At 42.4% G+C, this 22,067-nt stretch overlaps 1 protein-coding gene across 1 annotated transcript in view; it reads left to right on the plus strand.

The window, feature by feature from the left end:
* SHISA5 (shisa family member 5) overlaps positions 1-22,067 on the plus strand; it is a 37,142-nt gene that overhangs the window by 5,693 nt on the left and 9,382 nt on the right. Inside the window, exons 2-3 of the mRNA XM_028718832.2 lie at positions 7,510-7,672; positions 10,042-10,107. Of these exons, the coding sequence (XP_028574665.2) occupies positions 7,510-7,672; positions 10,042-10,107 (229 nt within the window). The remainder of the gene's footprint in view (positions 1-7,509; positions 7,673-10,041; positions 10,108-22,067) is intronic.

Below are 22,067 nucleotides of genomic sequence, written 5' to 3' on the forward strand. Positions count from 1 at the left end.
TCCTTTAGTCCTAATCTGAAAGTTTTACTGTAGCCAGTACATAATGCAGCAGTACTGGTCTCTTTACCATGATTAACATCAGTACAGAAATAACATTCACTACCCCAGTATTAATATTGATCAAGGAAGGGGAATAACCACAGGAGAGGGTAGCATGTAAGCCTGCAGCTCACTTCTGATCTCCTTACTATGGCTAGAGGACCAGTAGTGTAAGGCCTTCTATTGCAGTGCTGGTGGAGAAGTATTTTCTGTGCTCCTGCGTTGAATGGTTGGTTGGAGATTTGTGTATTCATTTATTTATTATATTTCTGTACCGCTTAATACAATAGCACCTCCAAGTGGCTTACATAAAACCGACAAAAATGCTACTTCCTGAAAACCAAACAAATACAAGCTAAAAATAGAGCACAACCATATGTCACAGATAAAACTGTACAAAAAAATAATTAAGAGCAAGAGCCCATGAAAGCTTGGGTAAACATGTGCATCTTAAAGAGGCATTTAAAAGCCATTACTGTCTCTGCTTCACAGATTGCCCAAGATGGGTGCTACCAAGGAGACAGTGACAATCTGCTGTTTGTGGAATGGCCAGCAGGGTCTCCGTGGAAGATCTTAAAAGTTCAGCTGGATCTGTACTGCAGGAGGCAGTCAAGAGCTTTAAATGGCAGAGGCAAAACCTTGAAGTTGGCTTGATAGTTAGTAATCAGGCAGTGCAGATTTTGAACACCCAGTGTAATATGTGTAAGGCTGGTTGTTTCACTAAGCACCCTAGCAGATGCATTTTGCACCAGCTGCAGCTTCTGAACCACTGTATTCCTGCATGAAGTGCACTACAGTAGCCTAATAATGAGGATAGCAGTGTGTGTGGGCCAATGTAGCAAGACCATCCCTGTCCAAGAATGGTTGTGCCGTAGTTGGTATGCCAACATTTGCAAAGTTGGTAATAGGTGCTCAAAGCTGCTGAGGTCACCTGGACCTCCTGTGACAGTGGTGGATATAACAAGACTCCTGAACCATGCATATGTAGCTTCAGAGTGAGTGCAACCCCTACAGGCTACACAACACAGTTTCCAGACTTGGCAACCACCCATCCACAGGGTCTGTTGTATCACGATTTACTGGTCCTCATTTAGCCTATGACTTCATCTAGACCCCAGTTTAGGACACAAACAGCCTCTCCTGATTCAAGTGTTGCAGAAAAAATAGAACTGGGTGTAATCTGCATTCTGATGACACCATGCCACATGTCTTAATGACTAATCCCTGTGGCTTTGTATAAAAAACATTTGGCCTAAACTGTGCTCTTTGGGACCCCACAGATCAGTTGCTGGCATTTTTACTTGGAAATAAGTTTCATTATATTCAGTGGAGCTTGTTCTGTAGTACAGGGCCCCCCAACCTTCTGGGGATTTGTAGGTACATACTACAGAATTCATGTAGGTACATACATTCAGAATTCTGAAAAAAAAACCCAGTCACAAAATGGCTATTATGCAGCATTTGCGTGATTTTCACATAGGTTGTCCCCTAGCCGCCATCAACGTTCAGATTACATCTGTCTTTCATGGACTGAATTGTAAAACAATCACCTATCCAGCACTTTCCAGTGCCACCATGGCAAAAGAACATTGATCTATGTCGTTGTCCTTATTGATTTTTACAAGGCGTCTCCCCTCCAAGCCACCATTGAATTAAAAGAGGTGCTTATGAAGGCAGTCAAGAATGGATCACAAGTTGAACCTACACAATGAATTGAACCCACACAATAGGTTTGGCATATGCTTGCCACAGGGGAAAATACTATCGGGTGGGTGGGTGTGAAGTAGATCACAGAGGGAAGGAGAGCAAAGCCACAGGTGTAGAGGTACTTTTGCCTCACTGAGTTATTTAGTTGGGGAGAGTTGCAGAACTGCTCCCCAGCCACTCAGCCCACTTCTGTGGGGCCCTTACAGAGCAGATCCCTGAGAAGATTTCCAACCATTCCCCACAGAGCTGGGTGGGAAGTATGATGGCTTTGCTGCTGCTAAAAACAAGGAATGCCTCCAACTTCTGTCTCTCCCCGCCCCTGCCCCCGTCTCTACAAGATAAGAAAGCCTATGAGCCTTGCTCCTTTGCCAAAAACAGTCTCCTCTGTTTCATCTCCCCCCACCCCTTTCCCTGCATGGCACCCATAGCCACTTGCATTTCACACCCACACATTTCCCATTTCACAAACCACATCCACCATAGCTCATTGTCTCCTTTACTCTGGCCAGAATTTCCAAGAGAAGGGAGGAATTCCAATCAGAGAGAAAGAAGTAAGTATGGAGAGAAGAGCAGTGGCGGGATGAAGAAAGCCTCCGGTCAACCAGCCAGTTTTTGTTTCTGTGGGTTCAGGTTTTCTCATGGATGCCAGGGAAAGCCTTACTGGGTGCATGTGCACCTACAGGGACCGTATGGTGGGTGGAGGGGACACCACCCAGCCATAGTGATTGCTTTTGCAGGATTTCACCCTTGGGATACCTCTCTTTGGGAGCCACCAACGCTTTCAATAAATACAGTAATGCATGTTTTAGTGAAACTATTTCTCTTTTCTTAAGCATCCTGGGTTCAAAATAACACGTGATGGACTGTAGGAAGGGTTTAACTTGCTCCTGCCAATTGCTCTCTAAATTGAACCCCTGGCTCCCCACTTTGAATATTTAATTGATGATGGTGATGATGATATTGAGACAGACCAAGCCAAGCTTTATCAACTAATGTATCTGCTGCTATAATAGGAATATAGGAAGCTGCCTTATACCAGATCAGACCATTGATCCTTCTAGCTCAGAACTGCTGGCACTGACTAGCAGTGGATCTCCAGAGATCCAGGCAGGGGATCTCTTCTAGCTCTACCTGGAGTTTCCTGGGACTGAAGCTGGAGACTTCTGCATGGCATGTGTTCAGCCACTGAGTTATGGCCCTATTTCCCCATGGCTACAATCTTTAGAAAGATCTTTAGAGCCTCAGGTTCTTCATGAAATGGGCAGCGTCAAGATGTTAGTCAAGATGTTATGCAATGTGATTATATGTAAAAGTAATAAAAATGATTATATATATATTTAAAATAGTACTTTCTAATCAGCTTGGTATCTAATACGAAATTCCATGTCTAGCATAATTGTATCTATCTTGCTTTCAACTACAGGCTCACCCAGACTTCCTTTTGCACCATGTTTTAAAGCTCTGTGTCGAAGCAGCGCTTTAAAATTTTGCCCTGGCAGTGCTGTACCAGAGCAAATGGCATTCCATGGAAAACCCAATTGCCATTTTCTCTAATTCAATGGTGAAATATGGGACCCCGAAACCCCACACTCTAACACGGAGCTTATGGCACAAAAGGTATAATGGGTGAGCCCTCCTTGACATAGCTCTGAGAGTCAAGCAAGGAAGACCTTTGATTAAAAAGCACCTCCTCTTCAAATGCACAGGAAATAAAGCAGCGGTGTGGTCTGGTTCCTTCCTTCTCATGTGCAGGAAATGTGTTAAAAGGCAGAATCTTGAGGAAAGGGGAAAGGGGGGAAAGTAGCAACTTTTATTTCCTCCATGCAGGCAGCATCTCCTAAGTGTTCAGTGTTGTCTTCCTGGTCTACAAGAAAAACAGCCTGGATTTAGACTAAGACTTTATTAAGATACCTTTGAATTTCAGGATGAATTAGGAGGATGCCGCCATTGTGTTTTGAAGTGATAATTTATCTTTTTCCTCCTGTGTTTTTTCTGTATGCTTTATCAGATCTATAGCAGCTCATTGGCCTATACAGTATTTTAGTCTGTTCCTTTAAATTGACAGCATTTCCTTAGGACTCATAGTTGGAATCCAGTGATCTGTACCCCCACCCCCACCTGCTCTGTATAAAGCAACTTTTGTGCAGAGAAACAACAAGATGTTGTAAAAGCAAAGTACAAAATTCTGGCCCATTTGGGACTTAATGTCATTTAACAGACCAGGATAACAGGCCAGAATTTGATTATCTGAACCAGATCAAAGCATTCAATTCAGAGCCTAATTAGACGTTTTGTTAAGCATGTGCTTGCATTCAACATGTAATTTTCAGAAATGCTAATAGCATCCCCTGGTGGGCTGATAATTGGGATCGCAGCGGGAAAAGTGTCCTCAGTGTCATGTCTACTTTAGCCCTTATAAAGGATTTAGAGTCCTCTCCAAAGTATGCAAACACTATGGGCGCAATCTCTAGAAATGCAGGCTTGTTGACAGTTGTTATAAAAGGCAGAAGGTTGTTATAAAAGCACATGTACCCACTATGGGAAACAACTGGGGAAAAAAATGTTTATGTCTGGCCTGGGCATAATTAGCTGTTCAGGGCAGCTAACACAATCAGTGCAAAAATCATTAAGCAATAAGACTTGCAGCCAGGCAACTGTGTGAAGGACAGCAGCCTAAAAGACATAGATAACAAACCCCAGATTACTTCAGTATCAATAGCAAACTATGACTGTTTGGATGGACTCCCTCCTTGAAGTCTGAAAGGCCAGCAAAAATCTTCTTCAGGGAGTCAAAATCATTGGGGCAGTATTGCAAAGTTTCTGTGCCTGCTGGCCACTGCTCTTGACTTCTCTAGAAGAAGGTTAGAGCTGTAGTAGACAATCTTCAGAAGTGGGGAGGCCAGCACGTGGGAAGGGCAGCCAAACGAAATGTGCACATGTTTGTTAAACATGCACTTGTCAGTATGGGTGGAAAACTTCGTTTACTCATTGGAGTGCAACCACTACCCCCCCCCCCCCGGCTAGATCACTTCCACTATTGGAGCTGGACTGGGGAGGGAATCAAAGCAGTGGGGTGTTGAGGGGTTAGTTTTGCTCCCGTCCTCCACCCCTGCACACCTGTGAATATTCAAACTGACAGATACATGTTAAACAGACACATAGATGTCTGACTTGGTCCTTGAATATGCAGTTTCCAGGCCATGAATACTTTTAAATATTGTAATCAGTGCCTTCAACTAAGCCTGGAAAATAACTGGCAGCTGATGTAGGTTTGAATTAAACATTGCTAATTATAGTTGTCTTGCTAGTTTGCTTTACAGCGTTTAATCATATGTGTCAACTTGTGGAAAGCAAATCTATTTTTGAGTTTTGTTTCAATTAAGTTTGAAATAAGCAGTAAGAAACCAGTGCACAGTGGTGGACCCTTCAGAAGGCTTAGAGCTCCTGCTTATAACAACAATAATGGAGTGAGGGAACATTTCCCCCCAGTATGAGGTTAATGTTGCAATCCTGAACAGACTTGGTAGAAAGTCAGGTTGATTCTTTACTGTTTGGCATGTTTCCAAGTAACATCTTGCTGTGAGGTTCAATCTTTTGAATTACCCAGTTTATGTCTGGCTGCGGTATTAGACTGGATGAAGGCCGATAAACTGAAGACAGAGGTATCATGAGTGAGTGTGTTATCTGTCTAGAGAAGTGGGAGAAGTGGTGCTCATCCTGTGCTTGATGAGATAACACTCCCGGATCCTCCAAGAAAAAGGTTTTCACATTGTGGGATGGCCCTTGATTTATCTATCTTATTAGAAGCATAGGTTGCTTCTGCAGTATAGAGTTCCTTGTACCAGCTAAGGCTTGTGGACCAGTGAACACCTTACCTGGACAGAGACAGCCTGGCCTCAATTAACCTTCTCAAGGTTAGACTAATGTAATGCACTCTGTTTGAGGTTGCTTTTGCAGATGGTTTGCAAAGTCCAGTTAGTGGATTACTCACTGGTGTTGGCTTCCCTGTCCATTTCCAGACCCAATTCAAAATTCTGGCTTTGACCTTGGATGCAGATAGCCTTCTGTAGGTGCCCCTACCATCTGTGGTGGGTTTGATAAGCCACCAGGAACTAGGGGACCTTTTCAATGCTTGCATCCTAATTATGGAGTGCTCACTTCAAGTTCAGAGCATTCTGCCTGGCACTTAACTTGTTGTTATGTTGGACATAGGACAGAACCTTTGAGATGTAATTTTAGACCTGTTTGTTGCTTTTACCTGTCTTTTGAGATCTTGCTGCCTTTTAGGTTTTGTGCATTTTTAATAACTGTTTGGATCTGTTTTATTCCTGCCCTAGGAATTTATATTATATTTATATATAAATTATATTTATATATTATAAATTATATTTATATTATAATTTATATTATATTTATATTGAAGTGTGATATAAAAATAAAATAAAATAAAATGGCCGTATTTTGTTGAGCTCTTCAGGCCAATATATTTTGGGACTATCCAGAAGTACTGCTTCAGCCTGATACCTTGGAAGAGATTTTATTTCTGACAATGTTTAAAAACTGGTGATATGTTGTTGTTTTTTAATTTTCAACTGATGATTCAGATTAAGAAAAATGCTTGGATCCAGTGAGCAGACTCCCATTCTTGGGATGCTGTCACTGGCAGAAGAAGGTGAAGTGGTTTTTTGCAGAATCCTTCTTCCTGTTGGCCCTCTTGAAAAACTGCAAGGAGGTTGGGCAGCCCTCCAGAACAGTGTGAGGGATGATGCAGGGGTGCACAGGAAAGGAGAAATCAATGATAGTTACATTCTTCCCCCACTCCCACTTATACCAATGGGAGTTTCCACTGGATTGAAAGCTGTTCAGTGAATGGAAGGAGCCCTTCCTTTTGTGGAAGAACAAGTCTGGATTCAAGCCAAAGACTTGTGATATCATGATTGCTCCTCCAGAAGAACAAACAGCTGCTTTGGAAAAATTATGGGGAGGAGAAAGGCAAGGTTGGATTAGCCATCTCCATTGACACCATTATTCTCCAGTTCTGGAGCCCCATACAGCAATTTTTTAAAACAACAACCATGAGACCCCGATCACAGATCTCCCACATCATTTTTGTTTGTGCCCTTGACTCAAATTACAGCAGTAGCCTGGGAGATGCATCACACACAGTGAGAGTCTGCGAGACAGATACAGAGAGAATACTCAAGGGCTGTCTCAAACACCACACTTTAAGGGCAGAATATAAATATTTAAGTAGTAAATAGTGGTTTTCTGCTCTAGCCGATAATCAAAGCAGGAGAAGGCTGAACTGGTGATGCAGGCAAGGACTATATTCCGAAATTTCTTTTAGCTGCCCAAACCAAGGAGGTGGTAGCAGCCATTTTTGGGCACCTGGCTGTTTATGCAGTTAGCAGTTCTTTTGTAACAGATTGTTTCTTTCACGATGGATTGTAGAAAAATGTAAACCATGTAAAACACACAACGCTTGGCAGCTCTCTTCCCCCATATACCGTACATTTCCCTCACGGGTTTTAGATGCTCATAAATACTACTTTCAATAAGCTTTTCCTTCTGAATGAGATCATTCTCTTCCTTCCAATGATGTACTATTTAGGGTTACAATTATGCAGGAGTCAGAAGCTTGTGCATGTTGGTATATAATTTCCAGGAGATCCAAATAAAAAGAGGCTATGCTGATTTGTAGTGAATTTGTTGTGGAACATGTGTAGCGCAATGACTTGTTTGTTTGTTTGACTTTATTTTCAGGTTTCTGTGAAGACTGCATGGAATACACCAATTCTAATGGAATTCTGAAACCAGCACTATCTTGTCCAGCATTCTGCTGTGGAACTTGCAACGACCGATATTGCTGCTCAGACGGCATGCAAAGATTGGTTAAATATGAGCAACTTGTATGTGATGCAGAAAGGTATGACTGGAGACTCAGCTCACTGTGAAAGTTTTGCTTGACACTTTGCAGATTAAATTGCTCATGTTGACTTGGATGCCACAGTTAAAACTGAATTCCGTTGTGTGCCCATCATACCTGCGTTTTCTTTCCTTAGGGATAATTTTCAATTTTGTCGACAAAAATCTTTGGAAGTGTAAGATAGTCTTCATGTCCTTACCTATCTTGGTTTATAAAAGAGACCAGGTCTTGTATGCCTACATGGGTCTTGAGGATTGAATTGCCTTCATACAGGGAAATGTGGTTCTACCCAAGTTTAAGATGGCTGTGCTAAAGCCATTTTATTTTAAAAAATCCCCCCTTGACCCAACAATGTTAGATAATGATAGGCCAGTGTAAAATGCTCAGTCTTTGGAAAGCTGCTTGAGCACATTTGTGCCATTTCAGTATCTTGGATGAAATGGATTATCCAGTTGTATTTCATTCTGACTTCAGAATGGGGCCAAGAGGACATTGGCTGCCTTATTTGACAATCTGTGCCAAAAGAATAGATTTTTTGCCGGGGCTGGGTGGGGGAGAATGCATCCCTACCAGTTCTACTGGTCCTCATAGCAGTTTTTTAAATTAAAAAAAAAACCATTATTGATAACGGTATATTTCTAGACCACCTGTCAGATATTGGTCTTTGGGGCATCATTCTGCAATATGTCCTTTCTGGGAGGTCGTCTGGGGGGGACTGCTGCTCAACATATTGGCCATTGCCCTATGGCAGCCTTCTCAGTCCAGGCAGCAATATATGGTGGTGGGTGGTGTGTTGAGAGAGACATTCACCGGCCTCCTCCTTCTCAGGCAGACACAGAGTCTTCCTCCCACTCCATTATCAGCCACGCACACTGCCACCCATGCACTCGCCCCCTGCCTTCTCAGCACATAGAAATGGAGAGGTTTAAACCTCCTTTCCCAGACCATGGGAGATCCCATCATGTGCCTCCTACTCTCCAGTTAATTGGTGCTGGGAACAAATAAAGGAGCCATGAGCTCCTCAGCTTTTCCCAGAACCGCTGAACTACAGAAGGAAAAGCTGCACAGTAGAATTCCAGTGACCCACTGCATGTCTCCCCGCTGCCTAGAAGTCTGATTCTGGCAGTCTTGCTACCCTCAGGGTTTATAAATTGAAGCTTAATCCAGACAATAGGTTCTCTTTGTGGCAGGGTTAGCCTTTCCTGAGGCATGGTGGTTTCTGCCTGTTCCTGAAGGAGTAGCGCTCACTTTAAATTTTAAGGTTTGGAGTTTGAGGGGAGTCCTGGATGGACCTGACCTTGCTGCTGTGGCCAAGGGGGATTTGACCCAGTGCCAACTGCTTCCATTTCTGGTGAGGCCAGACCAAATCATAGTGACACATGCTTGGTTACAGCAAGACTGTACATGGCCTTTGAAGGTTCCATTTAGTTCAGAATGCAGCAACTCTGGTGCACACAGGAACAGAGCTTCATGCGTATATTGCACCCATTTTAGAACTTTTGCATTGGTTATTACAAACACGGCTCCAGACATAATTCAAAATGTTAGTTATTACTTATAAATCCCTAAATGGCTTGGGACCTGAAGTACTGTCTCCTCCCATGTAATTTCCCCACACCCTTAAGAACTGAGAAGGATGCCCTTCCCTCTGTCGGGTTGCGGGTGGCTGCTAGGTTGTTTGGAATGTGTGAGAGCCTTTTTTGTGGCTCTTTTTTGTGGGGAAAGCTGCATATTTCTCTCCTGTGGAAGGTTTGTTTGGCTTTCTCTCTTCTAATGTTCTACCACCAGATGAAGAATATTCTAATTAGGCAAACCTTTTATGGGCCTTTTAGTGTCTTACTGTGATGTTTTAGTTACCTGGCTTGCTGCTTGACTTAACATGGTGTTGGGGGTTAGAGGTAAATGTAAACAATCTTGTTTTGTTTTGCATTTAGGGATAAAATTTACTATACATGGGGTGCTTCAGCATTTAAAGGTGCATCTTAAACACAGTGGCTTGAATCCTAAGTGAATGGAAGGAGGTTTACAGGGAAAAGGTTATTTACTCACTATGGGGTCATTCCCATTCTCCCAGCAGTTCCCTGGGCCCAATTCCACTTTGCTCAGGAGGTCCCCTAACCCTTCACAGATGTTTGGGAGGCACTGGAGGGAGGAGAGGATTGGGAAACTTTCACTCATCTTAGGCTCCCGGCTAATTATCTCTATTTTCAATGGAAAAAGCTCCCCTTTGTGGCTGAGAAGCACAGTTCTCCATGTATGACTTCCCTGCACTAGATATTAACGCCACGTGAATAACATTGTAAAGAATAGCTACATAGGATGAAATTATTGCTAAACATTAAAGTCTTACATTTGTTTTTATACTACAGCTCAGATCTAGATATCATCTCAGACATGTACAAATCAAACGACTTTGGCTTCGACTCTCAACCCAGGTAAATAAGTGGTTTTATGTACACACATTTAACTAACGTAATATCTGTGATACATGCAATTGTATGTATTCTTATCATTCTTTTCTTTGGTGCTCGCTCGTAGCCAAGTAAGATTGTCTTCCATAAACATGGTTTTAACAATGAGTCCATAAGTGATTGTGGTGGCCAGTTCTGGATCCACACGTCCTTCCACAGTGGGGACATTGGTTTCCGGGTGGGAGTTGATCATGGTGTGGATTTGCCAAATCTACAAAATTCTTATCATATGTTACACTAGAAAGCCCTGCTTCATGGCATATGTAAAAAGCTGTGTTCACAGGGTGCATGTTTATGGAGTTTCAATATACCTGTAGCCACAATTAGAAATCTTAAGACTACTTGTTGTGGAATACTCTCTTTAAATTCATGTAGCATGATGCTGGTATAAGTTGGTGGACATGAACTCTCAGATTCATGTAAATGACAGTCTTGTGATTTAATGAACCAGTTTTGTGTTGGCATTTGTCTACCAAGCCCTTAGACTCTTCTGATATACAGTGGTACCTCGGGTTAAGTACTTGATTCGTTCTGGAGGTCCGTTCTTAACCTGAAACTGTTCTTAACCTGAAGCACCATGTTAGCTAGCCGGAGCACGATTTCTGTTCTCATCCTGAAGCAAAGTTCTTAACCTGAAGCACTATTTCTGGGTTAGCGGAGTCTGTAACCTGAAGCGTATGGAACCTGAAGCGTATGTAACCCGAGGTACCACTGTATTGCAAAGTGTCATAACTACTCTTCAATGTTGTCTTTTTCTGTTGAAGGTGAAAACTAAATCCTGGAGTAGGGAAAATCCTTATAATAAGTGACATTTCATGCTGAGAAGCAAACTTTTTACAAGCCGTAACTATGTCTTGTTGGGTGTTAGTTTCATGCTTTCAAGAACAACAAAGTGGCAATTTCCACCCATATTAAAATGAACATATGAAATCGGTTCATTGGATGAATGTTTTGAGTAGTGATGGATGACTGAACTACTGGTTAGCAAATAGGGAAGCTTACAAACACCTACGGCAGAATGCAAGCTTTGTTTTGCATGGGGGTTAAGTTCAGGACTCACACATGCATCAGCAGGGCCCATGTAAAGTGTTCCGCCCCGCCCTCATTCCACCCCTTGAGTGACATTTTATTGTCACTTCTGGGTTTGGCACCATGCATGTGTACGCAATCGCACTTTAGTCGGACGTGCGTCCATTGGTCATTGCCTGTAGTAATCTTTTATCTAATTTAGATACAGTGGTACCTCGGGATGCAAACAGGATCCGTTCCGGAGCCCCGTTCGCATCCTCAATGCAATGTAAGCTGCGACGGCGCGTCTGCGTGTGCGCGGGTCGCGTTTTGCCGCTTCCGCGCATGCGCGTGATGTCATTTTGAGCGTCTGCGCATGCACGAGCGGCAAAACCCGGAAGTAACACACTCCGTTACTTCCAGGTTGCTGAGGAGCGCAACTCGAACGCGCTCAACCCAAAGCACATTCAACTCGAGGTATGGCTGTATAGCATAAAGTACATTCCTCGTTGTAAACTCCTCATGTAGGCATTTGGGAGCAAGTGATCCTCCACAGCTGTTCTGAGGAGGCACTGCTTATTAATACCCACTGAAGGGGGAGGCCCCACCACTGTGTGTGCCTTGTGGTATCTCACCCCCACATTGCCAAATGCATGTTGCTCAAATATCTTGAGCTTTCATTCAATCCCATTGGGAGGAGAAGGAACCTGCAGTGATTGTGAGAGGAGGTGCCCCTTTATCCTTGGGGGCTGCATATGGTGACAGCTTGTTATTACTCCCTGAATCTGATCTGTGATCTTGCAAGGCAAAAATGACCGTGAGCTGTGGCATTGGTTGGAGTGGAGTGCCTGGCCTTTGGCAACAGAGAGCTTACCTGCATGTTGGGAGAAGTACTTCTCCTTTGTGGAGGACTCTACATCCTGCTGTGGAGGGTGCAAGGGAGAAGAGGGCCAGAGCAGGTTAGTTCAGCTAGGGCACAGTAGGCATAAGGCGATACAGAGGCAGGTGTGGCACTTGGGCATGAACAGCATGTGTTTTCCCTTCCCTTGCTTACCTGTGTGGTGTGCTCTGTCCTGGTACCCTCAGTTGTTGGACTGGAGTGTGATGTTGGCTGCTTGTGCCTGGGGTCCCAACATGAAGCAGCTGTTCAGGCTTTGGGACAAGAAATGACAGCAATGTGCTCATGCTCCCTTGTGTTCCATATGGCCTGCCAATTTGCGTAAGGTGCTTCCTTTGTGAGGATACTGTCATTTCCCCTTCTCCCTCACCAGAGCAACCTTGTGAGCTCTTAAGTGTACACAACATGAATGAGTCCAGAGAGAGATACGATCCCACACTGAACACCTTGTTATCTAAATAGTGGTCTCCCTGTGTGTGTTTTACTGTATATACTGGTGGTGTGCTATGATCAGGTGCTGATTCAGTCATAGCAACATGTCCAGGGTAGGCATCGGTGTGGGGGTGACTCTCTTGAATTTTGTTCATGTTCCTCTGGAGGGAAATTTCCTGGGCGAAATTGGGGGCATTAATGCTTCTGAATACGAGTTGCTGGAAACCACAGGAGGGAAGAGAGCTTTTGTGCTTGAATCCCGCTTGCTGGTTTTCTATAGGCAACTGTTCAGCCCCTGTAAGCTCAAGATGCTGGGATAGAAGGGCCATCGGTCTGATCTAGCAACTTCTTCTTGTGTTATTAATTAAAATGTACAGGTATATTTTATTATGAACCTTTTCATAATATTCCAAAACAGGATAAAAAAATTACCTTTGTAAATCTGTTTGTAAGTTTCAATGGCACTATTATAGGCTCTGCTATCTTTTTATACTAATCTAAGCTTAGGGGTGCTTTTCTTCTTCTTCTTCTTCTTCTTCTTCTTCTTCTTCTTCTTCTTCCAGGATTTTGCAATACAGTGGTACCTCGGGATGTGAATGGGATCCGTTCCGGAGCCCCATTCACATCCTGAACAGAACGTAAGATGTGACTGCACGGGTCGCGTTTTGCCGCTTCTGCGCATGCGTGTGACGTCATTTTGACCGTCTGTACATGCGCAAGCGGCAAAACCCAGAAGTAATGCACTCCATTACTTCCAGGTCACCGCAGAGCACAACCCAAAAATACTTATCCTGAAGCGTATTTATCCCAAGGTATGACTGTATATAATTTATAATATATAATTTAGCCATGACCAGTAAAGTGTTTCTAAATCAATCTCTAGGATGCTGCCTTCCAAATAGTTCAGTATTGCTACTTTGGGATCTATTTAACAATAGATAACCAGTCATTTCTGAGACAAGATTTCAAATGGTATTCCAATAAATTTGTATTATTGGACAACTCCAAAATACATGCAGACATTCTGCATGGTAACTATCGCACTTCCAGCATTTATCCTGGGGGTGTTGGATATATTCTTGCAAGCCTATGTGGGGTAAAATACCACTGGTACTGGACCTTAGAGAAAAATTCCTGTAAATTTTCAGATATAATCCATGGTGGTATTTTGGCCCATAACCATTTCCGTTTTAGTCATGTCAGCTCTTGTTGGAGCTTGTTTACCCAATGCAAAGATCTCAACTTTCTTATCCAATTCCATGATTATTAAGGACATTTTGCCAATTAAGCCTTTGTCTTGATCTGATATTAGTAAGATTTCGAATGCTGTATTTCCTTAATAATCATGATAACGTCTCTGTTACTTGAAAATATTGTTATAGTTGTGGTTGAAAGTCAGTCATCAGATTAATAACTTCCATATACAATTTAATCTCTTGCCTGGTTACTTACATATATATATATATATATATATATATTGAAGCCAGTTCTGCTTGGGACCATGGTGACACTTCCAGTTTTAGTTTTTATTTTTAGTAATCAGTCACCCTAATGCAGGCATGGCCAAACTTGGCCCTCCAGATGTTTTGGGACTACAACTCCCATCATCCCTAGCTAACAGGACCAGTGGTCAGGGATGTTGGGAATTGTAGTCCCAAAACATCTGGAGGGCCGAGTTTGGTCATGCCTGCATTAGGGTGACTACTGTAATAATACAGTAATGCAATTTAAAGAAGAAGCCCAATAATTTTCCAGTTTAAATTTTGTGTGTAATCTCAAAGACTAGGGTAAAGAGGGGTGTCTTCAGCATCTAATAGCATCTGTAGAGTAAATAGGCTAGATGTAGCTTTTTTGGGGACGGAATTTCACAATCTGAGGGCAGGCACAGAGAATATGGCTACATTTTAGAATCGCTGGATTTCCATTTATACAAAAAGCTTGAGCAGAATGCATTGAAGCCATTGGGCAGTTTAGGATGACTCAGTTGTGCCTTATATTGTTCTGTGGTTCAGGGTGAAAAGCAACGCTCTGTACCTTTAAGAAGGCTTTTTTGAGCAAAAGTAGGTGTGACCAAGGAAGCCTGCTATGCTTTCCTGCTGATGTCACTGACAACGAAACAGCACATATCCACCAGGCTTCAGTACATCTGCAAGAAAGCAGCCAGTTTCGTTTCTGAGTGAAAAGAAACTAGAGGACGTGTGAGAGAGAGAGAGAGAGAGAGAGAGAATTTGGGTTAAAAGCCTTTGCTGAGAACAAAAATGGGGTAAGCTTTGCTTGTTCTGTCTGCAAGCGTATTGTCTCATGTTAAAAATGGGCAAACATTGGGGATAGCCTACATAGCTTTAGATTATGTAATTGCAAGAATGTACAGGGATGGTGCCTATCAATTAATCCTTCTTATTTAAGGTTTTAGCCAGCTATATGTAAAAGCAAGTAACTTCATGGGAGCAGTGCAGTATGTATATTAACTTCCAAAAGAGATAAATTCAACCTGTGTAATTCTTATTCTTATCCATTGAGCATGTAAGGCAGATGTATTAACTGAACGGAAACAATGAATCACTCCTTAGCAGCTTGTTGCTTCCCCTTTTCTCAAAAAAATCCGTTTGGAATTGATTTTACTAAAGCTTTCATGGAACTTTTCACGGAAGCTGATGCAGTTCACTGAAATGAAACAATGTTTAAATAAAAGAGAAAATGTGTTTTTAATCCTTCATGCAGGAAGTTGTTTGCAGCTTTTGAACTATTTTACTTAAATAAAACTGAAATGTTTTGAATGGCAAAACCATTTAACTTTGTGGTAGTAATGAATCTAAGAAGAGAAGCATTTATATATGTTTAGATACGCAATAAAGCAGGTTAATGAACACGGATTCCATCATCTTAAAAGGAATTGTAGCAATAATAAATTTATTCTTGTTGTTAATAGTAAATAAATTTGGGGGCTACACTGAATTATCTGAAAGGTTTTGAATGGGAAAAGTGTGGGGGCCTGCAGTAGAAACTTTTTAGTGGTAGCTCCAAAACTGTGGATTGATTTCCTTGCTGAGGGGCATACAGTATTGCCAAAACGTTATAGTCTTTCAGGGGGCAAGTCTTTCGGGCTTTTGGAGGTGAGGAGGTGTAGTTAATTGAGGTCAGCCTATGGTACCTATTGTTACCTTAACATTGTTTTTGGTTTTCCTTTATTGTTATTATTTATTATTTTCGTCACTTACAAGAAGAGTCTCAAAGTTACATGCAGCAAATTAAAAGTGCAATAAAAACAGCAAAGCCGTGCATGGTGCTAAAAGTGGCCATCCACAAATAACCAGGAAAACTAGGAAAATATCCCACGCAACCAAAAGATGAACATCAAGAACAGGCCAGAAAATCAAACCATGCCAAAGTCCAAATTCCCCAAGAGAATAGGATGGTCTTTGCCTGGCACCTGCAAGCTGAGGCCAGATGAGCCTCCCTGGACTCTCAAAGCCATCTGGGGCTCAAGTTTCTTGCAGCAAGTAAAAACTGATTCTCACCACCACCACTTCCTCTATTATACCAAAAATGGGGGAAAGCAATTTTTTGTTCCACTGTGTTGTTGCTGCAGCATTTAATTTAGTGTTTAAATGGGCTTTAGAAATAAATATTGGCGTGTGTTCAGCATTTTGTACACTGCCCTATGATTGTACGGTGGTGAAGGTGGCGCAGAAATAGTTTAAATAAGTAAATAATTTTGATGGGATAAATAGTGCCGTTGCAGTTATTTCCTGCTTGTGGGCAGTTATTTCCCAATGGGCATCTGGTTGGGAACAGAAGGCTGGACTAGATAGGCCTTTGGTCTAAGCCAGCAGTGCTCTTCTTAGGTTCCAAAGTTCCAGCCTCCATTCCTTAAACCTTGGTCTTTTCTTAAACAAAAAATGTGCATTACATTTATATTGCAATAGTTTGTAGGAAGGCATCCTAAGGGTAGAATTATATGTACCATGTTAATGAATTTAATAACATAAATCAAATAGCAGCTGGAGGAGCAGAGGACAAAGGGTGAAGAAGGAGATGTTAAGTGGCGGGGGCCCTCTTCCCATCCTTCGGACCCCCTGGGAAACTCAACAAACCACCTGCACCTGGGTGTTGAGAGTGCAGTTGATTGCTCATAAAAACAAGTCTAGAATGGGAGACTTAGGGTGATGTCCCCTCTTTCCAGGACCTCTTCTCATTTTGAGACTTCTGTGGGTGAGCTGAGAGTTTGTTTGGACCCTGGGTGTGAACCCAGAGGCTGAAAGGAAGGAGGAAGGAAGGAAGGAAGGAAGGAAGGAAGGAAGGAAGGAAGGAAGGAAGGAAGGGAAATGAATTGAGATAGCTAGATGCTTGATAGATATTGCTATTAATGTAACATTTTTATATGTAGGTGTGTATTTGTGTAATATTTTGTTTTAAGTTGTCTGTGGTTCCTTTAGTTTTCTGTATGCTGCTTAAAGATATTTTAAATATATGAAGCGGTATAAAAATTAAAAAATCAAATCAAAAATATGCAGATATTTTTGTAATGGAGAGACTGCCGGCAAGCTAATATTACATGTGACTGCATTGCAACATATACTATAGCCCACAGGACACTTCCAAACGGTATTATTGCCAATTAAAACTTGGATTGAGAGTGCTGATCATCTGCAAAAAAACACTGTGGGCACTGGACACAACCTAGCCTCTGGGTTCTGCATGCAAAAGGCAGTGTATGAACACCTGTGTGCATCAGTGGAACTAGCATGTGGTAACATCAGAGCCCACTTTTGGTCTCCAAAAATTAGTACACTCATGGAGCCCCTCCACTGCAATATATACCAAACCAGGTACATAGCACCAGAGCAGGCCAAGGCATTGCTATATCGCAGGACCTCCATGCTATATCCCCTAGGAAGGAATCTTGCACCTAGCTTATCCTTTGCACACAAATTATGTCAGCTTTAAGTGCATAGTGGTGGAAAAGGGAGCAGGTGGGAACCCACAAACTCTTATCAGAGTTTTTGCAGGACCAGGTGCCTTTGGGTCTATGAGCTCTAAGCACGTGGTAATCTTGTGCAGGGTGTGAGAAATGCATTAGCTGAAAGATTTCCTTCCCATCGTGCTGCAGAGCGGCACCATGCCCTGTAACTGAAAAATACCCCAGTAGCTGCCCCGTAACTATTCTGGAAGTCACCCAGAGTGGCTGGGGCAACCCAGTCAGGTGTGTGGGGTACAAATAAAAAAATAGGGTGGTTGTTGTTCTGCTGTAATATATATACTATTACAGCACATTTTGTAATAAACTCAATTCTTACATAAGTCTGTACTATTGTAAATTAAAGTAGGCCACTATAATGCATAGGCTACCTAGAGAGTTAATAGCTTGACTTGTGAGGGCTCATGTATTGTGGAAAGATAGCCAAACTCCCTCCAGTTGTTGCAGCACGCCCCTACCCCTCTTTATTCAGAAGTAAGTCCCATTGATTTAAATAAGGTTTTCAAATTAGTGTGCTCAGGAGTGCTGTCCAAGGAATACGTGGCTGTTTTCTGGTGCCCAGGATCCAAAGTTCAAATTGCTAAACTATGCATGGAACATGCATAGCTTGAGGCCCCTGGCATTACAGGTGCATTTTAAAAAGATTATCCAGTTGTTCTGCAATTGATATAAAAAGTGTACAGAATAACCGTTCTGGCTTACTTACTCCCAGGTAAGTGGGGTTAGGATTGCAGCCATAGTCATTTGCATTTTAGAGCCAGGCTTTAGAAAGCTGCCTTTAAACCCAGTCATACTGTCCATCCATGTAGCTCACCATTGTTTGAACTGACTTTCAGGGGCTCTCCATTTCCCCCCAGACAGAAATCTCTCTCACCTCTACCTGGAGGAGGAGACGGGTTCAGCACAAACTGTTGACTTCTCTCCTGGTGGTGGGTGGGATGCTAAGGTAACATGTTGCCAGAGTTGCAACTAGCAGTTGGCAAAACTGCCCCCCCCAACCAGGGGCACAAAAATCACATATCAGACTATGGAGTGTATGATGCATGTGTCTGTGGCAATGCACTGCTGCTATTGTGGCAAGGTCAAACATGGTAGAAACTCCCTGTCCTTCTCGCACAGCAGCACAAAGGTGATTGTTACCTTGGGGTGGGTGTGCGCGCCGATACAACTTTTTGCCAATGGCACAAGGGACTCCAAGTCTGCATCTGCACACTGCAGCTGCTGTATTCAGGTAAAACAATCTGGAGAGACCAGGGAATTATGTTAGAATGTTGTTTATTGATTATAGCTCGGCTTTTAATACCATCCTTCCGGACATTATTATCAAAAAGCTGATGGAACTAGACCTTTCATCTACCGTCTGTGATTGGATTAAAGACTTTCTAAGGGATCGGACACAAACAGTGAGGATTGGGCCTGTTACATCTACCTCCCTGAAGCTCAGCACTGGCACCCCACAGGGATGTGTGCTGAGTCCCTACCTGTACTCGTTGTATACATATGACTATTTCATCTGATCCATCCACTGTAATTATTAAGTTTGCAGATGATATTACCATAATGGGTCTAATTACAGGTGGAGATAAATCAGCGTATCGGGGGAGGTTCAAAAAGTATCTACATGGTGCTTAGAGAATAACTTGCACCTAAATATTAGCAAGACAAAGGAGATGGTGTTGGACTTTCAGAGGAAGAGAGGGGAACTAGCCCTGTTGTATATCGGGGGGGGGGGGTGGGGGGTGGGGGGTGGAGAGAGTCTCTTCCTCTAAATTCCTGGAAGTTTACCTTAGTGAAGACCTCACTTGGAAAAACAATATAACTCAGGTGGTTAGGAAGGCCCAACAGAGACTCCATTTTCTCAGGGTCTTGCGAAAGAACAATGTTAAACAACAATTGATGACCTCCTTCTACCGGTCCACAGTAGAAAGTGTCCTCTCATATTGTATCGCAGTGTGATACATTGGCTTGACAGTCACAGACAGAAAGTCTTTATAGAGGGTGCTGAACACAGCACATGAGATCATGGGCTGTCCCCTGAGCCCACTAAATGACATCGCAAGGGATCATTCCCTAGGAGAGCGAGAAAAATTTTCAGGGATGATTCACACCCCAGCCAGCACCTTTTTAATCTTCTACCCTCGGGCAGGAGATATAGAAGTATAATCAATCATACTAACAGGCTAAAACACAGTTTATATCCGTGGGCTGTTAGGCTGCTGAACGGAAAATAATATAGTGCAACTGACTTTCAGGGTTGGTGTGTTGTGTGACAAGCACAGAGAGTGCAATGAGATTGAGTGTTTGTGGGGGGTGGGAAGGCTCAGTTGATTTTGTTGTACACAGGTTGTACATTGACAATAAAGGTATTATTATTATTAAACATAAATAATTCACTGTCATTGTCAAATGCATCTCATTTGTTTAAAAAACACCTAACTTAATGGGTCTGATTCTCAGTTCAAAACTAGTAAAGTTATTTCCCCATGTACGCGTTATGTAATAGCAATCTGTTGCTCTGGGGGGGGGGGGATATTAAGATATGTCATAAACACCTTTCTGCACAATCCTAATTAAACTTATTCCTGGGAACCGCTACATCCAGTGATGTTCCAGGAAACACTGCAGAATATCAACAAGCAGTTAACCAAGTCAGGAATAGATTCAGCCTTTAATACTGAATAGAATGCAACTGTATGGCCAGAGGATATCAGTCCAGATCACTTTCTACTGATGCTATAAAGAATAAAATGATCACATGCAACTATTTAGTATCCACAAATGGTAACTGTGGCTTCATGGACATTACCCATCGTTACTTTATTCAGTTTAGTTATCTGCCCACAGGGCTGGCCCAGCAGTGCAAGCACCTCATGCAGAAGCTTAGGGTAGCAAATTTGGACGGCTCAGAAAAGCAACACTAGACTATATTCTGGGACAGAACAACACCAAAGACCAAGAGCAAGGTAGTATGGGAGAAACTGAGCACACAGGCAGCCACTGGGGAAATAATTTTTGGGTTGTGTCCAAAGTGCATGGGAGAAGGGCAAGGAATGTGTGCTGCTATAGTCAGAAGCAGAAAGCAAGGGAGAGTGGGAAAGAGTTCTCCTTATTGTGTACAAAGGAAAAGGAGTGTTCAAAGCATTTTGCTTCAGCTGTGCGATCCCATTAATTATCAGCACTGCCTTCCCACCCACAACAGCTGAAGCAAAATTCTTTTTTAAAAAAAAAACCTGCACGTTTGATGCAAAGACACCTTTAAGTACTCATGATTGATATGTTTTGTATAAATATGAACCGTGTATTCCACTATGGGATATATTTTATGCTTTTAAAAAAGCTTATTATGACCATTATTTTATTGTCTTGTATTTATTACTCCTCTTGCTATAATTATTAGATAGTTTGTTTGCCTACCTTGATCTTTTGTTTATTTATTATGTTTTTAAAGAAAAAATGGACGTTAAGTAAAGGCTGGATATGGTCTTAAACAAAAAAACAAAACAAAGGTATTTTAATGTTTGCATGGTTTGGCCTGAAGCTTCACTCTCTTGGGCCTCAGATGGGCCTCAATCCTATTAACCAGAGATGCTTGGTATTAAGCCTTGGCAAAATATGTACTTCACCATTCATCTGTAGCTTCTCCTTATATAAAGTGTGGTTATAAGTTGCTGAGACTGACCTGATTTACTGACCAGAGTCATGCTGTCCTCCAGCATGTTCTGCAAATTGGTTTGTGGAGCCTCTTCTCTTCCTTTGCAATGGGTTATAACAACAGCAGAGGACGGTTGCTTTTTCCTGTTCACCATACCCTAAGAAAAAATCCCCAGATCCTAGACTTCTTCCTCAGGCTCTTTAAGGAGCTCGTGCAGCAAAGAGAGAATCAAACTGGAAAGCCTGCTCTCCAATGAGACTGAGTATACCTGATGAGCTTCCAGAAAGAAAATAACAGAGTGGATGCACTAATATCATCAGAGACAAGGGAGAAACAGGTTCTTGAAAAACTGCCTATTAAAAAATGGTGGTGTTTTTCTGAGAATCCATTTCTTCCTTCTCTGTATGAGCTTTCAGAACTCACCACCAAAGAGCAATTACCTGGCTCCCCTAATTATATGATTTGAATTTTCAAAAGTATTGAAATATTGTGACATATACATATGAGGACATGTTTTTTTGGAAACATGAACCCACCCTGAAATCTTCATATGCCATTCTGGGGAGGGGGTGCCCCGCTGGTTGAGATGTTGTAATGTATGCATTGTCAACTCAACATCTAGCGTGTGGCCCTTGTAAGAGAAGCAGCTATGATCCAGGAGGTCAGTTCCTAAACTACTGACTCAGCGCTGTTGCCTGGCTGGAGAGGTCAGCTTGTGCAAGCTCCCAGGCTTTATCAGAAATAATGTTTGTTTGACCACTAACTCTGCTTGTAGCTGAAGACAATAAACAACCAACCTCATTTCCTGCCACTGTCTCTTCCACCTGGGGACAACTTTCCTCAGCTCTTCCCCTACAGCTTGAACAAAACAACCACAACCACATCCCTTCTTTCCCCTCACAATTTTAATAACCGTGCTGCTGCCTGGAGATAGAGTGGGTGGGTGGCAGTCTGCT

This window comes from Podarcis muralis, chromosome 2 (genome assembly GCF_964188315.1).
Source record: "Podarcis muralis chromosome 2, rPodMur119.hap1.1, whole genome shotgun sequence".
NCBI lineage: Eukaryota > Metazoa > Chordata > Lepidosauria > Squamata > Lacertidae > Podarcis > Podarcis muralis.